Source organism: Schistocerca nitens, chromosome 1 (assembly GCF_023898315.1).
Source record: "Schistocerca nitens isolate TAMUIC-IGC-003100 chromosome 1, iqSchNite1.1, whole genome shotgun sequence".
Lineage (NCBI taxonomy): Eukaryota > Metazoa > Arthropoda > Insecta > Orthoptera > Acrididae > Schistocerca > Schistocerca nitens.
In genome coordinates, this window is record NC_064614.1 from 796,294,150 (window position 1) to 796,318,455 (window position 24,306).

General features: G+C 40.2%; 1 protein-coding gene across 1 annotated transcript in view; it reads right to left on the reverse strand.

Moving 5' to 3' along the window:
- LOC126204136 (NGFI-A-binding protein homolog) overlaps positions 1–11,837 on the reverse strand; it is a 456,325-nt gene extending 444,488 nt beyond the window's left edge. Inside the window, exon 1 of the mRNA XM_049938579.1 lies at positions 11,541–11,837. Within this exon, the coding sequence (XP_049794536.1) occupies positions 11,541–11,622 (82 nt within the window). The 5' untranslated portion in view covers positions 11,623–11,837. The remainder of the gene's footprint in view (positions 1–11,540) is intronic.
- Between the last annotated feature and the right edge of the window lie 12,469 nt (positions 11,838–24,306).

Consider the following 24,306-nt stretch of genomic DNA (forward strand, 5'->3'; position numbering starts at 1 on the left):
TTAATATCTACTGGAGTAAGTTCGAAAGTTCGATAGTAACCGACTAAAACAGTAATTGTACCGATGTAGTTAAAACTGCAAGGTAAACCTTTTAATATCCACTACACTTACCTACTGAACATCTTCCATCAAAAAAATTAAAAGAGATTGTCAAACGTCATCCACATATTCTGACTTTCCACGCAGCTGCAAAATTCGATAACCTAATATCGAAAGAGAAAATGAATGCCCCTCTTTCTACTATTCATCTTGGCAATAGCATCTAGACAATAGCATCTATGGTGTCAGCTCTTAACAGGCCCAAGATTTTAGGCCTATGTTCTGTTACGTTTTTTCGCTGACAGAATGACTAACTCTCAAAGATATTCACGATAAATGTTACCTTTGGTTAAGTTACTATCGTAGATTCCTTAAGAATCACGTGTAGCTTAGCCTGTCTCCTCAAATCTCAATATTGCCTATATAAATCTTCTACTGAAAGTGAATTTGATTAAGATTTTCGTTCGGAATGGCGGCGATCAAAACCTTATATTAGTCGCTGTACTTAATCACTCATATTCGTTAGATGCAGACGAAAATATCTTCCTTTTATTCTTACATGTTCTCTGAAAGCTATTACACCTGTGTTGAACTCGTGGAAAAATTTTAACGTGCTATGTTCGTACTATATAGTCGTTATATGTTTCTTGGGCCGCCTGTTCATTCATATCTACAATACGTCTGTAATCTAAGTGCCCATATCGAAGGAGAGGCTTTTGTATATTTGTTTCTTCTAATATTGGAGTAAGTTAATATCCACTACACATTTTAAAAATTTTTTGTGTTCGTCACAAAGCGTTATACACACAGCTATTTCTCTGCACCTAGGAGAAAGCAAAATTCCTTCGTTCCCCGGGTATGACATGTACTTTACGTATTTTGGCATTCCATATACAGCTGGAGCGAGTGAAAATGTACGATATGTAATCCTAATTGAAGAAATACATTAAAACAAACATAGGCGCAATTTCGTAGTCTTTTACTGGATCGTTTAACAAGCAAACAATAGGAACATAAATAGAAAACAAAAGTTTGTTCCTAAATTTAAGGACATAGAATCAACAGATCTCACCTCAAATTATGCAACTGTATACGGAGACCTAATACTTTCCTACATCTGCTCCGATGATTTGATTGCTGTCTTATTATCTGTACTGTCTTTTCTCTCTTCCATGATGGTTGTATTACAAGGAACGAATTCACTGGAACCATGATCTTCAACAGTTAACCTCCGGTGGAAGACATGCTAAGAACTCCTGAGATTGTGTAGTCCGCTTGTTTGAAGAACCTTATCTATTTCACTTTACTCACAGCAGTAGCATACAATGCTTTCTTACACCCGTGTATCATACCATTTGTTTAAAACAAATTACTCTGATCACAAAGGAAAATTATTTAAGAACTCAAATATTCCACGATGCCTTTGCAGAAATCCCACTATTTCAAACATAATGAATGATTATTGTGTAACAATCAGGAAAAATCCAGAACGAAACTTTTTTAAAATTTTTTGTGATCGTCACAAAGCGTTATACACACAGCTATTTCTCTGCACCTAGGAGAAAGCAAAATTCCTTCGTTCCCCGTGTATGACATGTACTTTACGTATTTATAAACTTCACTTTAAGATTACTTTTCCTAAAGGAGATTTGCCTTGCAAAAAAAGACAAAACTTCGTGATTACAGATGAAACTTACAGCTTTTTGTGTCTGTCCACAGTACTGTAAACAGTGTCTCAGTAATGATTTCAGGAGCTGAAGTCACTGTTTAGTTTTGATATTTGTATTGCCGACTCTTCATATCTACAGAGCGATCTCCATCAAGATTATTACCTAACTGATAAATTTTTAGATTTTTGCAACTGATTCCCACTTTAGCGTGATTCTTTATTGCTTTACACGAATTTCGCGTGTGTTTTATCTTTCTCTGAGGAATGAGCTGCATGTAATAACATTAACTTAAGAGTCCACCTCATTGAATGTGCTCCTGCTTTAGGCTACTTAAAAAATAACATAAGAAAAACGGATTATAATTTACTATCGTATATTAGCTGTGGAATAATAGTTTGATATCCTTTAACTTACTCTGGATTAAAGCAATACTTATTTTTCGCTTTGGCGTCGTCCTGTTGAGCCAATTCCCAACCACGCGCTCAATTCACGTCTAGTCTTTGCGTAGTCCTCGCGTTACATGAGATTCTCTCGTTGACTTTGAATGTGTTCAGTTTTGAACTTGCCTAAAGCAACATTTATCGACAAGTTTGATGGAGTAGTCTTTTGCAGCAGTTACATAAACACGTTTTATAAATCAAAGTCCTTTTTCTTGCCGCAGTTTAATATTTAATTATTAGACACGTTCCGCTTCTTTATATTAAAGCCATAGTAAGTGAATTCTTTTCTGGAACGATACAGTTTTGTGTCATGCAAACATACTTAGTTTGGAAGCAGTTCATGCTATAAATTTTTCATAAATAAAATGTTAGTCACTCGTCTGTGTTTCCAAGTAACTACAAGAACATTTTATACTATTTATGGAATATTCCGTTGATTGTTAGAGGAACGTAGACATATTAATAACTTTAATACAACGTATTAACGTCCCACAATAACATTATTAGTTCGTTATGAACGTATAGTCATTTTATGATTATATCGATACAAAACGTAAGATTGTTGTAATACCTAAAGAGATTCTGAACAAATAAATCTTTCATTACAGTATATTCCAATATTAAAACTAAGTGAGTGTATAAAGTAGATATGTTCTACAAGTGAGTAATGGCACAGGCCACTATGTCATATGGACAAACTGGTGAAGGTGATGAAAAGGCCGAATAAAGGGAGGGGAAGAAAGACGTCTATGGAATGTGGGTGTGGAACAATTATAACAAGCTTATTAGCTAATAGTGAGAGGAGTAATCACTGTCTGCTGCTTTCATAACGGTGAGTAGTGGAACTGTGTTTGGTCACTAAGGACCAAATCTGGATTATTTGATTGGTGTTTATTAATGGCCAGAATTTCAAGTAATGTTTGTTTTCTCCCTTTAGCTACTTTACGGAGAACATCACCTTTCGTATCGCATGAATGCCATTTACTCAGAGCGTGTCTAGAAAAGGTGGAATCTTTCTTTCTCAGTCTCCAATTCCTTTCATGTTCAATCAGTCTAATGGTTATAGCCCTACCTGATTGACCTACATATAATTTGTCACACAGATGGCAGGAAATTCTATAAATTCAACTCTGTCCTAAAGAAAAAAATGTTATCTTTGCTACTGAACAGGTTGGCAACAGCATTCCTATTGTAAAAAGCTGGACATATTTCCTGGACTTTAGTTTCCTGGCAAGAACCTGTGAGGGCCTACCCGCATACAGTATCGGGGCCCATTCGCTATCAGCGTGGTTTTGTGCTGTCTGAGGTAGATAAAGGAAGGCTGTTATCATCCGCTGTCTCTTCTTTTTCCTGAGTATATTGTCAATCAGTGTAGGACTATAACCATTATTGCTATTTCTTTAATTATTCTGAACTCATTTTCAAAATCTGGTTTGGTTTGGGGTACAGATATTAGGAGGTGCAACATGGAGTGTAAGGCTGCATGTTTATGTGATATGGGATGCTGGGAACTAGCTGGTATTACTGTGTATCTTGAAGTTGCTTTCCTTTGTATCTTAAATAAATGCTGTAGGTTACTGATGTCGATGGTAATGTTTAAATTGAAGAAGTTTGGCCTTTCTGCGAGGATAGGGAGCTCCTTTCTTCATGCACGTCAATCAGGGATGTGCTAAATATACAACCATTTGATGAGAGGTGTTAGAATTATTTTCTACTAATTTCTATAACATTTCGCTCTATCTCATTGTCAACTAAACTGTGTACAAGCGAACTCGAACGTATTGAGTAGTAAAGCGGTCACCGAAATATCGTGCTCTTTGTTCATAATCAGCATTGTTTTTCTAGACCTCGAATATTTTGTAACAGCGTCTGTATATACGTAAATTCTTTAAGCAATCGCTACGGTGCTTTAATTATTCCGCTATTGTTGCTCTCGTGTCCTTACGTGCTAATTATTACTGGTAAGAACCGAGCGAGCTGGCGCAGTGGTTAGACACTGGACTCGCATTCGGGAGGACGACGGTTCCATCCCGCGTCCGGCCATCCTGATTTAGGTTTTCCGTGATTTCCCTAAATCGCTCCAGGCAAATGCCGGGATGGTTCCTTTCAAAGGGCCCGGCCGACTTCCTTCCCCGTCCTTCCCTAATCCGATGAGACCGATGACCTCGCTGTCTGGTCTCCTTCCCCAAAACAACCAACCAACCTATTACTGGTAACGAATGAGGGAAACGGTGTGTCTTGAATCCCATGTTCCTCAGATAACGTACTTACTTCTGCGTCCTGTGTAACTGCAGTTGAAGAGGTAAGACCGTCACGTGAAAGGCAATAGGCCACGTTCGCGAAAACAGCAGCATTTTTGTGTATGCGAAAATACAATGGTTCTTATCTATAGTACCATTTTATTATTGGCTAACATATTCGTAAGCAGTGGAGTAACAACTCAAAAAGTCAGAGAAAAACCATTCTGTTGCTAAAAGGAATTCCCATACGAACTAATGGCCCGAATTTCAATTTATTACCTAGGAAACGGATTAGTTTTAGAATCGTTGGCAGAAGGGAAAAATATAAATTGTTTAAACAAACTTCATTAACATACAGAACCTATACAGTTTCCTACTTCAGTGATATTGTTAGGTCTTGCAATAAATGAGCGTTTGTGAGGATTGTATGCGTAGTAAATAAATACACAACAGTCGTCACTACATAGTCAAGATCTAGATTCGGTCCGCGAATGATATACCGGTGCTTGACCTGAAGCCGAGGGCTATTGTGTTTCGCAGCTGTAACTGATATAATATTATTCATCTAATCAACTTAACACTCATATAAGACTATTGCACCTTTAGCGTCCTGTAAAAATTAAATGCTGTTAGTTGGGCTACTTCTAAAGAGATTAATTTATTTCATATGAGTAGAATTTTTGATAAATCACCTATCCTGCAATGGCTGCCTGCTCAATTAACTGTAATTTCGCTTGCAAATCGATGAAACACTTTGGCTGTGTGTTAACGCTATCTCAGAATCGATCACAACTGGCATTGCTAGTAGCGTGAAACAAAATAGCGATACCGATTACCAGGATCATAGCAGCCCATACTCCGTGTTCTAAAGGAAGACGGGAATGCTTTGATGCAGATCGGTGAAGACACTTCGTTCTACGCCGTGTTCTTAGAGTTCATATAGTGAATTCAAAAACTGTCAATCTTTTCAGTGTATTTTAGAAATGTTTTGAATATACGTAATGAGTAATTACTGTCAACCACATACATTACTGCTGAGCCACATACATTACTGCTGAGCCTTAAAATGTATTTTATCTTCGTAACAAAATAATCGTTACACAAGAAACTTTTGGGTTGTTTTTGTTAGTCTGTCTCTCTCACTTTGGCTCAGTTAGATAGTGAAGTGACGCTTCAAATGTTCTAAACGCACCTGACTGATAATTTCGTATTTAGCAGTGCAGCTCGGGACATTTAGACTTGATGTGGTATACATAATTATTAACCCACGATATTCTATCACTGACGTCCACTGGACGAATGCAGTTGATGCAAACTGCATAGTTATGACCAACACACAACATATTAAACAGAATTTGTGTAGATTTTTTTTAAAGGAGCCATTTTCAGTTGTTTGTAAATTCGTTTGTATCAAGTGTGTAAGTCTGCGGTGCACATATGGCACAGAAAGGGAAATGCGTTAAGAGGAGTGAAACCCAAAATGGAAAAACTCCCATTGCTAGTATAATACAGCCGAATGTCACATGCAATACATCACATTGATTGTTAAATTCGCGTTAATTCTGCTGTAGGACAAAATTGAGTGAAATGTTTATTTATGTTCATTGGAGGATTACGGTGAAAAATAAAGTTTGTAGCTCGCTCCACATTCGTTTTCATTTGTTTGCTTCCATCGGGGCCAGATGGACGAAGGAAAACTACTTTAGTCACTGTAATTAATAAGCAGTAAAGTGTTCAGAAACTTCAAGTGATAATAACGATAACAAACTGAAATTCTGAAAGCTGAATTACCATACTGCATGTAATATTGGGAGTGCGATGTAATACAAGTTGAACCAACCCCGTAGTTTCTGCAATTAACCGGCATTGTGTTTTGGATGCGGAGGAACTATGGGAACATCGTGATGGTATGGGTGAAAGGCTACTCTGGGATACCGGGAAATGAACAAGTAAATGTCCTAGCAAGGCAAGCAGCTCTACATGGAGCTATTAAATTTGACAAATTTCCTCTCACGGATATGATACCCTTCCTCAGAGGCCGTTGTCATCGAACGGGCAAGAGGAGTGGTCGAGGACATCTAAAATCAAAGGCATACACTACACACTAATTCATCCTGTATACCTTGGTATAACAAAACACAAACATCAAAAAGCTTCACGACAGTTGTAGCACGGCTGACATTTAATCAATGGAAATTCAACAAACACGTCTATCTGGCGAACTTAAGCACCACTCTTCTATGCGTTTGCGGAGAGGAAGATCCAAACCATATATTCCTACATGTCCTTGGACCACGTAAAACATAAACGTACCTGCAAGTAATCTTCGAGCTCCTGGTCATCGTACACCGATAGCCTCCAAACCTTCTAAGCGTCCAAAGATATAACAATGTATAAAATACTGTGTGAGTTCGTCAACAGTGCCAACGTCTCGATATAGCTGTCTCGATATGGCTGTAATCCCCAAATCTGGATCTTGTATACTCTTCTCAGTTCTATCTAGATGGTACAAGGACCTACGCAGATATTCGATTCTCTATCCGCAGCTGTTACAGGGCACACAAAAGAACACTTTAGTGATAATTTAGATACATAGTCATTAGTATAGATTTAATTGATTATATCCCAAACGTGTACCAACAACGATTTATCATTTCTTATTGTGTTACCAGTAGGATTTTTGTAGAATATTGCCTCTGTGTACCCTGTCTTACATTTTTGTCTTGTTTACTCGTTTCACAACACTGTGGATTTTAAATCTGTTTTCTGTCGGAGTCCGTCCAATCTGTAGTATAACATTTCCAGTGTTGAAATAGCATGTCTGGGCACATTCCGAAAGCCAATAAACTTAAAAAGAGTGCTATGTCAATGTTCCATATCATTGTAGAAGGCTAATCATTCATAGAGAGAAATAATGATTCCTTTACGACATCTGAGTTCCACTGCTGTCACAACTATAGGAAAATGTCGACTTGTCTTCGATCACTGTTCTTAAAGGGGGCTCATATTTATATTTACGGCGTGGATGCTTTAGACAAACCGTTCACTACAATTCGAGTAGTGCTTAATTTCAACCTACACACGCTGAACATTCTCTTCAAGTAAACATTATAAGCAAATTATTAAGAGACCTACCCTGTATTGCTGTCCATCTTTCGTAATTCTCTGTCCTGTGTAGCGCGACATTTAGCGAATTCGCTGTATTTTCCGTTGCACGACTAGTTCATTGTGCACTAGAACCAAACCGGAGACATCGTAAGAAATTGACATCAATATTCGTATTTGACGATGTAGATATTCTTCCAGTGAACAATTTAAAACGATAACGCTTATTCCTAACGAATGGTATGTTCACAAATGTGTGTGATATGTTGCAGCTCTTTTAGAAATCTGTTTGCTACATAGTTTAAATGGGATACAGGTAGATCACGAAGCATTTATTCGTGCAACGTATCTAGAGTGCAAGGAAGTGATGCTGTGTTGCAGACTACACGACCCACATCAAAAGCAGGTAGGCTGCTGCCTTACCCGCAGTGAAAATTTAGTTAGTTACTGTACTCCCTAAGAAGGTGTTATTTTTAGTCAGTAGCATGGCCACGATGCGAACCCAAATGCCGGACCAAGTTCGAAGGCTGCACAAATCCTACAATCGATTAAGTGATTTTCTTTAATGAACGGACGCTCTAGTTGATATTTGTTTATTGTGTTTGGAAAAAAACAACAGAAATTAACTTTCAAAATTTCTACACCAAGCTAGTCAACTATGGTATTTAAAAAAAATGTGAAAGGTGTGAATTCTTGGGCAAATTTCGAATACACGAAGGGCACTAATTTTTCCTTCCCACGCCTTCAGCGCAACCTGTAGTTACCCGATGGAGTGTTATGTGAACATAACACTAATAATGTGACTCTCATGTACTGTTCATGTCTGACTTAGACCGACACATACACAGGGTGTCGCAAAAGCAACGACCACTACTCGAGGATGTGGCAGGAACGATCATTCCGAGCAAAAAAGTCTGGTAAACATGGGCTTAAAATCCATACCTTACGAGATGTGACCACTTCTTCATCTTCAATGCTGCGAAATAAATCTCTCCAACTGCAGGCTCTCCACTTTCCATGTTTTCGGTGACGTAACTACGGACCAAAACAAGCAAAAATTGTCTGCCAACAGGGACTCTCTAAAGCTTGCTACTGGTTGACTGATTTTTTTCAACTTTTTTCAGACTAAAGTGCATACCTTAAGAGCTATGAGCACTTGTTCAGTGGAAGAGATGAGTTTAACAGAAGCGAAGATGAACAAATTCTCACGGCTCTTAAGGCATACACGTTACATCCCATGTTTACGGGATACTTTTTTCTTGGTTTGGTCCATACTACCACCTTCCAGTACATGGAAAGCAAAGAGCTTGTAGTAGAACAGATTTGTTTCACAGTATCGAAGATGAAGAAGTGCTCACGGCTCTTAAGGTACACAGTTCAGAGGCCATGTTTACTAGAGTTTTTACTTCGAATGATCGTTCCTACTAAATCCCTGAATACTGACCATTCCCGTTGGACACCCTGTGTATTGTTGTGGCTCAAGTGGATTTTTAATGTAACTGACCAGTACAACGCCTGTAGCAGTTGCGTTAAATGCTCGTTTCTGTCACACGCGTATGTTCCTAGACATAAGTGAGTACATGAGGAGAAAAAAAAACAGATTTCTGGTCGCAGCGCTGATCAAAATCGTTTTTTTAAATTAATTTAATTTAAATTAAAAGTCCTCACAGTTTCACATTTACGCTGCAACCCATTAAAGAATGTTTGACTAACCGTATGTGCCGTATTAAAAAAAGTTTCCCAATTACTCACAATAACGCAATAACAGAATGACGCTTGTGTAGATTGGTCTCCAGACTAGGATAATTGGTAGTAAATTCTACCAAATAGCGTTAATCGTGTTTTGGACAAGCGTCTCTGCTTCAACTAACGACTGAGCAGCGGCGCAGCCTTCAGTCAATCGTAGTGGGAGAAGCCATGACTTCGTCGAAGATATGGAAGATCAGAGCGACATTTCACAATAGATATTAATGCATTAATTTCAATCTCATTTCCTAAACACGCTTCATGGGAGCACTAACAGTCGTTAAACATGCTATAAAGTATTTCACAACGAGATTCAGAATGGTGACTCTGGCAGAAAATAGCTTCTTTCCTCTTTTACTTCCATACCCCCCCCCCCACACACACACACACACTCCCCGGCATCTTTCATAAATTAATCTACTTTCTCAAAACATGATACAACACATAATGGATGGACAGATTGTAACCGTACAATACAGTGACAATATCGATACATCAGTATTTCTGGAACAAGAGATATCGCTGATGATGACTAGTTCCGTAAGTCTACATATCAATAGGTCGATCTCGGTGATCATTCCCATTATTCTATTTCTCGCACGTCTGGTGTACGCAATACGAACTCCAGTCAGTACCAGTAATCTAGCAAAAAAATGTTAAACTTATTTTCCAACATGTTCCGAAGTCCTAAACACGATGCACGAACCACAAAAGTAGTTAATTTGGAATTTAACACAATTCTCTATAAACTGTTTTCAGTGTCATTCCTGTAATTTACGCCTACGAGTACTTTCTTACATGTAAATAAACACGAGCTTTCGACAAGATTACAACTATTTACTGTGAACTGCGTTCTAGGATGTAACTGACGTTCTAGAGCAGGGATTCCCAAACTTTTCCTCTCACGAAACACTTTGAGAATCCTGCTATTTTGATGGAACACCTTGTTTTATTTTCTAAGGTTACTAAATCAATAATTTTGAAAAATGAGAAAAACTTATTTTATTCAGTGATTACTTCAAATTTAAATCATAATTAATAACACAGAAATTCTAATACAATGTTAAAAAGAAAGAAAAACGTAAAAAAAACGCCATGTTATTAATAGTTGTTAGCAAAGGACTTATTCACTTCACACGGAAAACAGTGTTCCACAAGCAGTTTGGGAAACCCTGATCTAGAGACTAGGTACGTGTCTCCCTCTAAAAGTGGGTAATCATTTATTATCTCTTTTTTTCAAACTAATGATTTTGCATTAGACGCAAGGTCTAAATCGAGATTATACAATAATTTTTGAAATATAATGGAAAGTGTAAGGAACACCATTTGTTTCTGGATGGGGTAAAAGGTATTTATGCATCAATATTCAATACATAAGTAATTAACATTCTTACATTCCTGCAAAATTGTATTTGCATCTAGTTGCATATGTCAAGAACTCTAATCTTCGGAAGTTGAAATAGTTTGAGCGAATCAAAAATTTAGGACTAATTTTATGTTTTAGTAATTAAGAACAATGTACTACAATGACTTTTGTGCACGGTGAACCCTGTAATCTACACATCCAGAAAATCGTGCCAGCAACGATAGGAACGTAGCTTGAAATCAGAACTACATACCACACATTGTTATACAAATAACGGCGTTTTTAGGTCGGATTACATATAATTTGGCTGTTGTTAAAAATTTTCTGCAAATGACGTCAATAATGTATTGTTGGCGGCCAACAACCAGAGGACAAACCGCAATAGAACGTCGTCTTCATGAAATTTGAAGACGTTGACAGAGATAAGAACTTTTCTACGGATGACATAAAAAATTTTGGTGCGTAAGTCACAGTATGCGTTTGGAAACAGAATACTTCGTATTGACACAAGTAGAAAAGAATTCAGTACACACATAAACAAAATTTTGCTTACACTTGACGGAACAGGTCATAAAATTTTATTCACCATGAGACATCGAGAGAAAAATATGTTGTAATGGAAAAGAGTCAGAAATGTCATTTGAACACGCTGTTAGTCGGATAAGACTGCTTTTGTAGACACGTAAACAAACGCATCGCGCGGAATTCGCGCGTGACCCGGAAAATAATGGGACCGAGGCCAGGGGCGTGTGACGCTGTCACAGGGAGCACGCACGCACGAAATGCGTGCGCCGGGGAGGCGTGTCCTGGCGAGCAAACTAGCGCCGGATTTTTCCGGGCTTTCGGACAGCGGCGCCCGCAACAGACGCCGGCGGCCGCGCAGGAGCCATAACAGCGGCCGGACAGCGCGGAACATTGTCGCCGATGTACTCACGCGTTCCGTTGTTGTTGCGGCCGAGGATCTTCTGCTGCTGCAGACCCGAGGGTCCCGGGCTCATGTACTCGCGCGGGTCCATGTGCACGCACACACACGCATCACACACTCACCGGCGGCCGGCGGAATGCCGTCTGATTCATGCTCGAGATATAAGTGCGCGGGGCGGGGAGGAAGGGTAAAAACTCGCCAGCCGCAGAGGCAGCGGTAGGGCGCAGAGAGGGGGCAAGTGCGCAGCGCGGGGGGAGGGAGCGGCGCCCACAAAAAGAGAACCGGGGGAAAAAACTTGAAAGCCTCACTGAGGTACTGCCGGAGGAAAAAAAAAACGACGGCGCCGACGAGCTGGCGAGCGGCGAGCGGGCGGCCACCGTGGCGGCCGCCGCGGCTGCTGCCGCCTGCCGGCGGGCTGCGGCGACCGCTGTGCGCGAGTGCAGCCGGTGGCGGCGCTGCTGTTCCTGCGCTGTGCGCAATCGCGAGCGCTCGGTTCTTCTCGGGACGTTTCGGCAGCAGCCGTGGAAAGCGCGAATTTCAGAAGTACTTTCTACATCTACGTTTATACTCCGCAAGCCACCAAACGGTGTGCTACGGACGCCACTTTACGTGCCACTGTCATTGCCTGCCTTTCCTGTTCCAGTCGCGTATGGTTCGCGGGAAGAACGACTGCCGGAAAGCCTCCGTGCGCACTCCAATCTCTGTAATTTTACATTCGTGACCTCCTCGGGAGGTATAAGTAGTGGGAAGCAATATATTCGATACCTCGTCCAGAAACGCAACCTCTCGAAACCTGGACGGCAAGCTACACCGCGATGCAGAGCGCCTCTCTTGCAGAGTCTGCCACTTGAGTTTGCTAAACATCTCCGTAACACTATCACGCTTACCAAATAACCTTGTGACAAAACGCGCCGCTCTTCCCTGGATCTTCTCTATTTCCTCCATCAACCCGACCTGGCACGGAACCCATACTGATGAGCAATACTCAAGTATAGGTCGAACGAGTGTTTTGTAAGCCACCTCCTTTGTTGATGGACTACATTTTCTAAGGACTCTCCCAATGAATCTCAACCTGGCACCCGCCTTACCAACAATTAATTTTATATGATCATTCCACTCCAAATCGTTCCGTACGCATACTCCCACATATTTTACAGAAGTAACTGCTACCAGTCTTTATTCCGCTATCATATAATCATACAATAAAGGATCCTTCTTTGTATGTATTCGCAATACATTACATTTGTCTATGTTAAGGGTCAGTTGCCACGCCCTGCACCAAGTGCCTATCCGCTGCAGATCTTCCAGCATTTGACTGCAATTTTCTAATGCTGCAGCTTCTCTGTACACTACAGTATCATCCGTGAAAAGCCGCATGGAACTTCCGACATTATCTACTAGGTCATTTATATATATTGTGAAATACATTCGGGCGTACCCTAAAGATAGTGTTAGAACATTCTAGTGGGGGTTACCACACATCCACGTTTATGCGAACATGTTCGCGTGTTCGGCGTTTAATTTAGAGTCCGCATACGTTTTTACGATTTCTGCTGACGTCTACAGTTTTTAGTTTTGGCATCATACGAGGGTTGGAACTTTAACAGTGCAACTATTTATTTACAGCTCGTACAAAATAGATACGTCTTTCAAACTTTAACTGATCTTCAAAGTAGTCACCAGCATTGTGTATAACCTGTTGCCAGCGATGTCGAAGTCGTAGGATACTCTTAGCAATGCCAGTTGTGTTGACAGTTCGAGCGGCGCGGTCTATTGCCAGACGAATTTGTCTCAATTCTGAAGCGAATGCCGTGAAGTGTTTCCTTAGGCTTAGAAATCGAGTTGAACTTACGCGGGCTTAAGCCAGGGGAGTGCAGCAGGTGGTATAGCACTTAGCAGCCCCACCAGTCAAACAAATCAGTAACAGCTACCACTGTACGTGCTTGGGAATTGTCCTGGGAAATGATGGTCAGGTCCTGCAAAAAGTCATCACTTCTGTCTCCATGCTGTTCATTTTTGGAACACAACCTAGGACCAGCGTAGAGACAGAAGTGATGACACTTTCTCCAGGACCTAACCATCATTTTGCAGGACAGTGCTCAAGCACGTACTGTGGAAGCTGTTACTGATTTCTTTGACTGATGGGGCTCCTAAGTGCTATACCACCTACTGCACTCCCCTGACTTAAACCCTCGTAAGTTCAATTCGATTTCGAAACTGAAGGAAACACTTCACGGCATTCGCTTTAGAACTGCTACAAATTCGTCGGGCAATAGATCGCGCCGCTCCAACTGTCAACACAACTGGCACTGCTAAGGGTATCCTACGACTACCACATCGCCGGCAACGGATTATACACAATGCTGGTGATTACTTTTAAGGTCAGTAAAGCTTTGAAACACGCATCTATTTTGTACGAGCTGTAAATAAATAGTTGCCACTATTACAGTTCCAACCCTCGTATATAGGCCCTACTTCGATTTTTGTTTTCATCTCGTATCGTCTACAATTTATACACTTTTTACTTCGGTTACTGAATCACAACATCTGTTGTTTGTTTACAACAGATCTATTACAGTAGTAAAACCGAAGCTATCCATTTATATTGCTTACATTCGTTGCGTCCATGTTTTCGGCGTAGAGATAGCCATGATGTCTATGTCCCTTGGCAGCGACATTTCCCCTTACCTCCGATTTTCACTTAACAGATTATTTTTGTGCGTTACACGTATTTGAAGGAACTGGAGTATTCATCCAGCTGCAACTTCTTTAAATTAAGTAATATTCAAACAATAAATCGTCTTATTAGGTGAAACGTCCCCTTAGAAAAATTATACATGACTGTCCTTAAACTGACACACAATATTTTTAGCGCAACGGAATCCGACTTTTAATAATCCCTACAAAGGAATGACCCTGACTAACATTAACCTATACGTTTCACAATTCACTTACCTCACAAAAATCTTCGTTACTCGAACTACTGCAATACAGCGAGCGCCACTACTGTCAGCTAAATAAAAGATTCAAACTACTGAAGGCACTAACTACTGATAGACATAGTTAGCAAATGAAAGATTTTGATAGAGAAAAAACAATGTATTTACCTTAATAGTGTTGAAAAATCATAATATACATAGCACTTCATGACATCCAGTCTTACAAATATCAAAACTCCGCCATTTCTCTCCCCACATCCACCACTGCTGGCGGCTCACCTCCAACTGCGCAACGCTACGCGCTGTTAGCAGCCAGCTGCCCAACGCTACAATGGCCGACAACAATGCAAACTAGCCACAGACTGCACACAGCACAGCCAGTGATTTTCATACAGAGCTACGTGGCGTTACCAATAAAAAAACCTAAACAGCCTACTTACATAGCCCCCATGCTTCCCACAAAAAATTTTACAAATTGTTTTGGGCAGTGGCCAATACAGATTTGAAAAAAATTTTCATAATTACAATAACAAAGAAATCAAATGCACACACTTATTGATACAATGTTGATCAAAGTCCATAAATACAGTCCTGATCGTTCATCACAGTAAAATTGCAGAGTTTTTCTCAAAGTCTCAGCAGTAAAAGAAAATGCACATGGAAGTAGTGGAGTTCCACGCAGTCTTGAAGAAGTAGCGGTGTCCTTCCAACGGAAAGACAGTGCTGACTCTCCAAATGCAGACAGGTAATGGGCCACAACAGAGCAAACCCACAGCAGAGTCAATCGGAGTTTTGAAGAATATTGGTAGGTAGGTCATCACAGAGCAGACCACTGTAGTCTTGTTAGAGATTACGGTATTGGTGGGCCACCTGAGGTGCAGACCCACTGCAGTCCTTGTAGAAATAATGGTGTTGGTGAGTCATCAAAGGTGTAGACCCACTGTAGTCCTTGTAGAGACGGCCAGCAACCATCTGTTGCGACTGTGCAGGTGCACAATCACCATCGAAGAGTCTTGCGGACAATATAGCAAGTCCATAAACTACCACTTGTGCACTCACAAAATTTTTTTTTGAAATGTCTTTAGAACCAGCAATGCTGTTATACAGTCCCTTGCTGAATTATCAACACATGTGCAAGCGCTAACAGTCCCAACTTCTCACATACTGTGCATATATTATGACCAACAGAAACGTGTGCAGTGAAATGATACTTAATTTGAAGAACTGGTAACAATTACAATTTGATAACATAAAAATACAATAACAAAGGTACAAAATACATCATTAAAGAACATAACAATACAGATAACATTTGTAGTAACACAGGCTTCACAAAAGAATAGAAATAAACATATACACTCCTGGAAATTGAAATAAGAACACCGTGAATGCATTGTCCCAGGAAGGGGAAACTTTATTGACACATTCCTGGGGTCAGATACATCACATGATCACACTGACAGAACCACAGGCACATAGACACAGGCAACAGAGCATGCACAATGTCCGCACTAGTACAGTGTATATCCACCTTTCGCAGCAATGCAGGCTGCTATTCTCCCATGGAGACGATCGTAGAGATGCTGGATGTAGTCCTGTGGAACGGCTTGCCATGCCATTTCCACCTGGCGCCTCAGTTGGACCAGCGTTCGTGCTGGACGTGCAGACCGCGTGAGACGACGCTTCATCCAGTCCCAAACATGCTCAATGGGGGACAGATCCGGTGATCTTGCTGGCCAGGGTAGTTGACTTACACCTTCTAGAGCACGTTGGGTGGCACGGGATACATGCGGACGTGCATTGTCCTGTTGGAACAGCAAGTTCCCTTGCCGGTCTAGGAATGGTAGAACGATGGGTTTGATGACGGTTTGGATGTACCGTGCACTATTCAGTGTCCCCTCGACAATCACCAGTGCTGTACGGCCAGTGTAGGAGATCGCTCCCCACACCATGATGCCGGGTGTTGGCCCTGTGTGCCTCGGTTGTATGCAGTCCTGATTGTGGCGCTCACCTGCACGGCGCCAAACACGCATACGACCATCATTGGCACCAAGGCAGAAGCGACTCTCATCGCTGAAGACGACACGTCTCCATTCGTCCCTCCATTCACGCCTGTCGCGACACCACTGGAGGCGGGCTGCACGATGTTGGGGCGTGAGCGGAAGACGGCCTAATGGTGTGCGGGACCGTAGCCCAGCTTCATGGAGACGGTTGCGAATGGTCCTCGCCGATACCCCAGGAGCAACAGTGTCCCTAATTTGCTGGGAAGTGGCGGTGCGGTCCCCTATGGCACTGCGTAGGATCCTACGGTCTTGGCGTGCATCCGTGCTACGCTGCGGTCCGGTCCCAGGTCGACGGGCACGTGCACCTTCCGCCGACCACTGGCGACAACATCGATGTACTGTGGAGACCTCACGCCCCACGTGTTGAGCAATTCGGCAGTACGTCCACCCGGCCTCCCGCATTCCCACTATACGCCCTCGCTCAAAGTCCGTCAACTGCACATACGGTTCACGTCCACACTGTCGCGGCATGCTACCAGTGTTAAAGACTGCGATGGAGCTCCGTATGCCACGGCAAACAGGCTGACACTGACGGCGGCGGTGCACAAATGCTGGGCAGCTAGCGCCATTCGACGGCCAACACCGCGGTTCCTGGTGTGTCCGCTGTGCCGTGCGTGTGATCATTGCTTGTACAGCCCTCTCGCAGTGTCCGGAGCAAGTATGGTGGGTCTGACACACTGGTGTCAATGTGTTCTTTTTTCCATTTCCAGGAGTGTACATCAGTGTTACAAAAATAATGACAAAGTACATACATAAAGATCAGAATAACTTTTGAAACATCACCTTCACATATGAGCAACAAAACAGAATAAATAATGTCTAAAAAGCTTTACAAGGTAAATAACATAGTATTAGAAAAATTCTACAACATAGCTCTCATCAGCTAAACACATAAAGACAGGAAAAACACAAATACACAAGGGTACACAAACACATAGAGGGATGACACAAAAGGAAAGGACAGGGTTTGTTTTACTGCAGTATTTTGCATGGAGGTCTCCCTTCATTCATCATTATTCCCAAAAGTCCTATCTAAGCCTGCTTTCTGTATTCTGTTCACATCCTCTTTCCAAAATAGTTTTTCTCCACTGTACACTACTTTTTTTTGGCCAAACCATTTTCTTATAGCTTCTCAATGCATTTCTTCCAATTCATCATAGTTAGTTTCTTATATAGTCTACCCCCTCTTAAGCGAACTTAAATCTACTGAGCTCAGATATATATACCAAGGGATGAGGCAATGCAGCAGCACATAACAAATTAACACAAACGGCAATGACAAAAATTCAAATTGGCGAAGCAAGCAGCATAAATTAGCAAAGCAAATGCAATATTACAACTAATATAAGGCAATGCGCAGCAAACAAAAAAAAAAAAATCAGTAGTAAAACTAGCTTAATACAATGTAAAATTCAGTAGGACTATGCCTGGCAAACAGCAGTAGTAAATGCAATAACTTATACCTAAACATGACATAGCTCAAGCAGAAAAAATATTACAGTAAAAATGGCCATTTTTAATACCTATGTCACATCTTAATACTAGAGTGATGCATCACGAGAACTTACACTAGCGGATAAGTTACCAAATCATAAAAATATTATTTATGCAATTCCTGTGAAGGGAAATGTCTATTTATGCGCCCTCGTTTTCTTGGAAGTAGATCATAAATTTCTTATAGACTGGATCTGTAGGCATAAAATAACTATATTAGTGCATCTATTAAATTTTATTTTAACCAATGCAGCAGTGCAGCTAGAAACTAGATATTAAACAAATTGAGTAAATAAATGCATAAAGCAAGCCATATGGCATTTCTCTCAACCACCAAGACAATAGCCGTGAAATGTTTCTCATCGTTTCATTAGGCATTTTAGTAAATATCATAAATTAAGAGCTCCACTGTATAATCATATGTTTTCAAGTTTGAGCGTGTCGTATTTGCGATGCTTTCAACAAAGGAATGTCAATAGCGAGGATAATGGCCTCCCTTTTTTTTCTCCACCTGTGCCTCTGAAAGGCACACACTAATGGCTTTTTTCCAGGCAACTGTCGCACAGCTGGGTGCCCACGACGCATTACGTGCAGGTGGTCACTTAACTTTCTTACTGAAATATTTACGACACCAGTTTCTGCTACAGTGACAGTCTCATATGAAAACTTCACAGGTCGAAAATTTACGTTACCAATGTGTAGAAAAAAAATCCTGTAAATATAACAGTGTCCAAAAAATTTTCGGCGGAATTGTGATACATTCACCCATGTACACACATTTCATAACTCTTTAAAGTACGATTCTCAGCTTATTGATCATAAACGTACCTCAACAGCATAATACACATCGTCATCGCAATAATAACATCATAACAGATCAATCACATCTCAGAATCGTCGCAGCTTCTTTCAATAATTTGAAAACCTAAAAAAAATTCTCTGCTCATGTCAAAAGTTTCATCTACCTCAAACGTACTTTAAAAATCATGATCTCATACCAAATACATCATTCAAAGCCCTCATAGTATCACAATGGTTCTGAAAAACATGAAGGGTTCACACAGTACAGACAAAATACAATTTCATAAGTGTGAAGACATCCACCTGTGTAATTGCGTAAACATCTGTCACCGACGTAGAAAAAAAATGTTTGCTTCTCTGTTAAATAATCAGGTAGCTGTGTATTTTGTGTTGGGGAAATATGGTGCCAATGTGTAAAGTCGTATAAGCAAATACCATATTAGCTAGGGCTCCTTGTGCTTGCCACACACATGGTACACAAAGTAAGTGTGTACCCCCCTGAGGATTAATGTAATTATACCCTCAGGTGTAACAGATTTAATGCAATGGAATGAAATGTATCACGGAAAAACTTTGTATCATTGTATTTCAAATATCTTCAAAAATAAATGTTTTAAGTACAAAATTAATCACTCAAATACGTGTGCTGTAGCGGTAAACTGTGCGTCTTGTTGTAACATAATCTCTGTGGAAGTGTCGTAGTTATCGTCCTCCGAAAGCTAAGTTCTGCAGAAGTCAATGTACTTACCTTATCATAAACGAAAGCGAAATTCTTTGCGTATAGATATCGTAGTTATTACATACCTTACCGTGATCAAGAAAGCATTATAATGTAACGTCTTGTTGTGCTACGGAAAAGGCTGTCTCATTGTAGCTATACCACAAAAGATACTACTAAAACATGTTTTACTTTCCAGAATAATACAGAAAAACTGTGCAGATATAAAACAGAAACACTGAAAAAGCAACATTGTAAATTGTCACTCATTAGTAGCGTCGTGATAAAATCGTGTAGCTGTCACATAAACTAACCACTGTGTCATCTGGTATCTCACAGAAAGTACTTTAAATCCAGAATGTATTTTCAAGTAAACCAAAATGTTGCATTAAAATCTCATTAGCAGTACTGGTAAATGTTCTAAGTATGTGAGCCTTATAGTCGTTACATAATCGTGCAACTAACAAGCAAGAATGTACACACACAATAACACTGTGTCGTCTGTTCACAATAACAATGCATTCGTAATTTCTGTTTAAATAAGTTCTCTTGGTTCTTGACTCGATATTTAACTTCAAACATTGTTGCATATTAACAGTTTCTAAGTCTGACAAAGCATACTAGTAATGTAAAGTGAAAAGTTATATGGCAAAGACAAAGTTAAAAAGTAGATTATCTTTCAATAAACGGTTTTACATGTGAAATGTGGTGTAAAACTTTACTCTTCCTAGTACGCAGAGTTTCAACTTCAACGCAATTATCATGTGGTATACGTCGGATTCTGTAAGGTCCATTGTAAACTAGAAAGATTTTGTGACTCAAGTGTTTCTTCTTATGTGACAATGAATGAGCTTTAATGAGAACTTTCTGACCAATATATAATTTTTTTGCATTTGCTTTACCGTGTAGTTTTATCCTTTTGTCTGCTGCAGATTTTATATTTATAATAGCCAAATCAATTATGTCTTTGTGTCGAAGTTTACTTGTATTCAGAAAAGGTACAAGCTCTCTGATTCTGTTCGGTGGTTCTTCATTCTTCAGTACAAGAGTAGGTGGTAAAGCAGTGGAGTCATGAGGCATTTCATTCAGCACGTTTTGAAATAAGGGTAAATATCTGACCCAATGCTGATGCTTTCCGTGACAATAAAGTCTGCAAAGCTTATTGATTTCTTTCATAATCCGTTCGGAGGGGTTACAATGTGGTGAGCACAATGAAATAAAAACAGGTTTGATTTTATGATTCCGAAGCATGCGTGACCAAACATCAAGTCTGAATTGCGGTCCGTTATCTGAAATGACTTTACTAACGTGTCCAACTTCACGGAAAATTTTTTTAATAAAGGCGTTGGATACAGACCGTCCAGTGGCTTTACGTAACGGTGTGAAAGAAGCAAATTTTGAAGTAAGTTCAACAGCGACTAGAACGTACGAAAATCCATTAGATGTTCTGACAAGCGGTCCCAAGAGATCAACAGCAGCAAATTCTTTTAATTTAGAAGGAATGATAGGAAACAGCGGAGCACGAAGGGAGATAGTAGATGGTTTCGCCTTTTGACAAAGTTTACAAATAGACAAGACTCTTCGAATTCTCTTTTCCATATTGTTAAAATAACAAGTCGTTCGAAGAATATGATAACATTTTCGTGGCCCAAAATGTGCATAGCTGAAATGAATGTACCAAATGAGCTTATTAAAAAAATCGTGAGGAATGCAAAGTACCCACTAATTGTCACCAACAGCGCAAAGATTGAAGAGTCTGTTGTTTCTAGCCAGATAATAATGCCGAATCTGTGTGTGTCTTTTCATGCCATTTACTTTTGATGTCTTTTCAAATCGGATCTTTATCTTGTTCATGAGCAATGTCCTTTAAATATGTGGTGATGAAGTTTTCAAAGGCGACTTTCTGAATGTAAAGAATACTGAAATTATTCTCGAGGTTGCCTTCTGTGTTACTTTTCTCAAGCCCAGCCTTTGCAAGTGACAATGCGTCTGCAAAAATATTCTCCTTGCCGGTGATGTAGACTATTGTGAAGTGGAATTCTTGCAGAAAAATGCCCAGCGTTTTAACCTGTCATGATTTAATTTTGAAGACATAAGAAATTGCAATGATCACTGTATACTTTTACGTGTTTACCAGAAAGAAAGAAACGGAATTTGTTAACTGCCCGAACGATAGTTATAGCTTCTAATTCAGTAACGGAATAATTTTTTTCAGATTCTGTTAGCACTTGGCTAGCAAAAGCAATGGTTTTCTGAACAGTAGTGTCATTTTCTATGGATGCTTGAAATAAATGGGCACCAATACCGACTTTAGAAGAATCCGTGCTAAGGCAGAAATCTTGTGACACATCTGGATGAGGTAGTATTGGCGCGTTAAGTAGCGATTCTTTCAAAGAATTGAATTCCAACTGTGCTTGTTCGTCCCAGTTCCAAATAGTATTTTCTCCAGTGAGAGAACAAAGTTTTGGTGTAACAAGAATTTGCACATTCAGAAAACGACGGTAAAAATTTACGAGACCTAGAAAACTGCGGACTTGTTTTTTTGTGGATGGAACTGGAATGGCTCTGATTGCTTCTAACTTTTCAGGATCCGGCTGAATGCCTTCAGAAGAAATAATATGTCCCAAAAACCTCACCTTTGACCTACCGAATTCAGACTTTTCCAAGTTAACTGTAATTGCCCGCATCTCGTGGTCGTGCGGTAGCGTTCTCGCTTCCCACGCCCGGGTTCCCGGGTTCGATTCCCGGCGGGGTCAGGGATTTTCTCTGCCTCGTGATGCTGGGTGTTGTGTGCTGTCCTTAGGTTAGCTAGGTTTAAGTAGTTCTAAGTTCTAGGGGACTTATGACCACAGCAGTTGAGTCCCATAGTGCTCAGAGCCATTTGAACCATTTGAACTGTAATTCCAGATTCTGCAAAAATACGTAACAAACTGTTGAGGATGCGATTATGTTGTTCCCATGAAGCTTCTGCTATTAGAATATCGTCCACATATAAGGTGATATGACGTTTTAAGAACTCAGGTAATATGGAATTTAGCCCACGAATGAATGCTGCCGAAGAAATGTTCAAACCAAAAGGAAGTTTCCGAAACTGATAACAAACGCCGAAACAAAGGAAAGCTGTGTATTTTCTACATCCTGGATGAAGTTCGATCTGATAAAAGCTGGATCTGAGATCAATGGAAGACAACACTTTTACACCATTAAAATTTTGAAGAAGTTCTTCCAACGTTTGCGGCCTGTCTGTTTCAGGAATAACGATAGTATTGATTTGTCTCGAATCTAAGACAAGCCTGATCGATCCATTTTTCTTCTCAACATGTAATGGATTGTTGTATGAGCTTACTGCAGGCTCAATAATACCCTCGTCAAGCACAGATTGTATTTCTGTTCTAACACGGTTCCTATAATGTACTGGAATTACGTATGGTCTAACACAAAATTTAGTATGCTCACGAACACGACATTGGTATTGAAATCCCTTGATTCTTCCTGTTTTGTGAGTAAAAACTGTGGAATGTGCTTGTAAAATCTCAAAAAGGTCCTGCCTATCACTGTCATTACAATTGTCAATTGTTTGAATTTTATTCTGAATTAACTCATTAGTTTCAAATATGCCGTCGATATCATCCCTGTCAGTACTTGCAGAGTGATTGGTAGTGTCTAGTTCCGTAGAAAATTCCGAACTGTTGTCTAACAGAAGGTAAAGCCGATTAATTTCCTCGTCATGGTTTGAGAGCCAATCTTCAAATTTCAAAGCTATTGACTTACCTTCTTTCTCTAAACTTATTTCAGCATCGTGAAAGTTTAAGATTGCTTTGCATTCATTAAAAAAGTCTATTCCCAGTATAATTTCCGTCGACAATAACGGAACAATAAGAAAGTTAATAGTGAAGCTGTGGCTTTGACAACAGAATTCTAAGTTGGTTTGTTGGCGTACATCTACACTTTTTCCAAAGATTGCACCTTGTAATTTAATCTGACGTAACGGAAGTGTGGGGCAATCGTTCGATTTGTTTCATTTGCTAAAGGCTGTTTCACTAATTACTGAAATGGGACTGCCAGAGTCAAGTACTGCCGTAAATTTTACGTCATTTACTGTAATGTGAATCACAGTATATGCAATGTTGTTATGTTTTAAGTTGTGTTCCTAGAGTAAGATGTCCCTAATGTCTTCCATTTTTACGTAATTACTAGCTACGGCAGCTGCGTCGTCAGTTTCATAACTTCTACAAATTCACCTTATCGAGAGGGCCCTGCTCTGTTTGAATCCCGCCAGTTCTGATGCAATTCAGGTTTGTCGTTACGATCATATCGTCTGTCTTCATGTCGGTAGATTCCATAGTTACTTTCTTGTCGGTCACGTGGTGAAGAACTCCCTGAATCGTAACTGCGCGCTGGTCCGTTGCGTCTAAAGTTATTCTGTCTCCTTTGATAATATTTATTTTGGTTCCCATATTGTCTGTTTCTCTGATTGTCTCTGTGATAGTCATTACCGCGGAGAGGTGATCTTTCCCTGTAGTTATTACTACTCTGCCAACGGTTGTCATACGGGTGGTGTCTGTTTTGGTCACGATTCGTGTTGTGAGAATAGCCTTGTCGTGTCCAGTTATTATTTCTTTCATCGCGGAATTGCGACGGATGTGACCTGTAATTGTTGTGTTCCTGTTTTCGCGTTCCGCGATTATCAGTGTCAATTTCTAATTCTTGTAAGAGTCCTTGAAAAGCTTCAATGTCGTATTTGCAACGTCCTGCCAAAA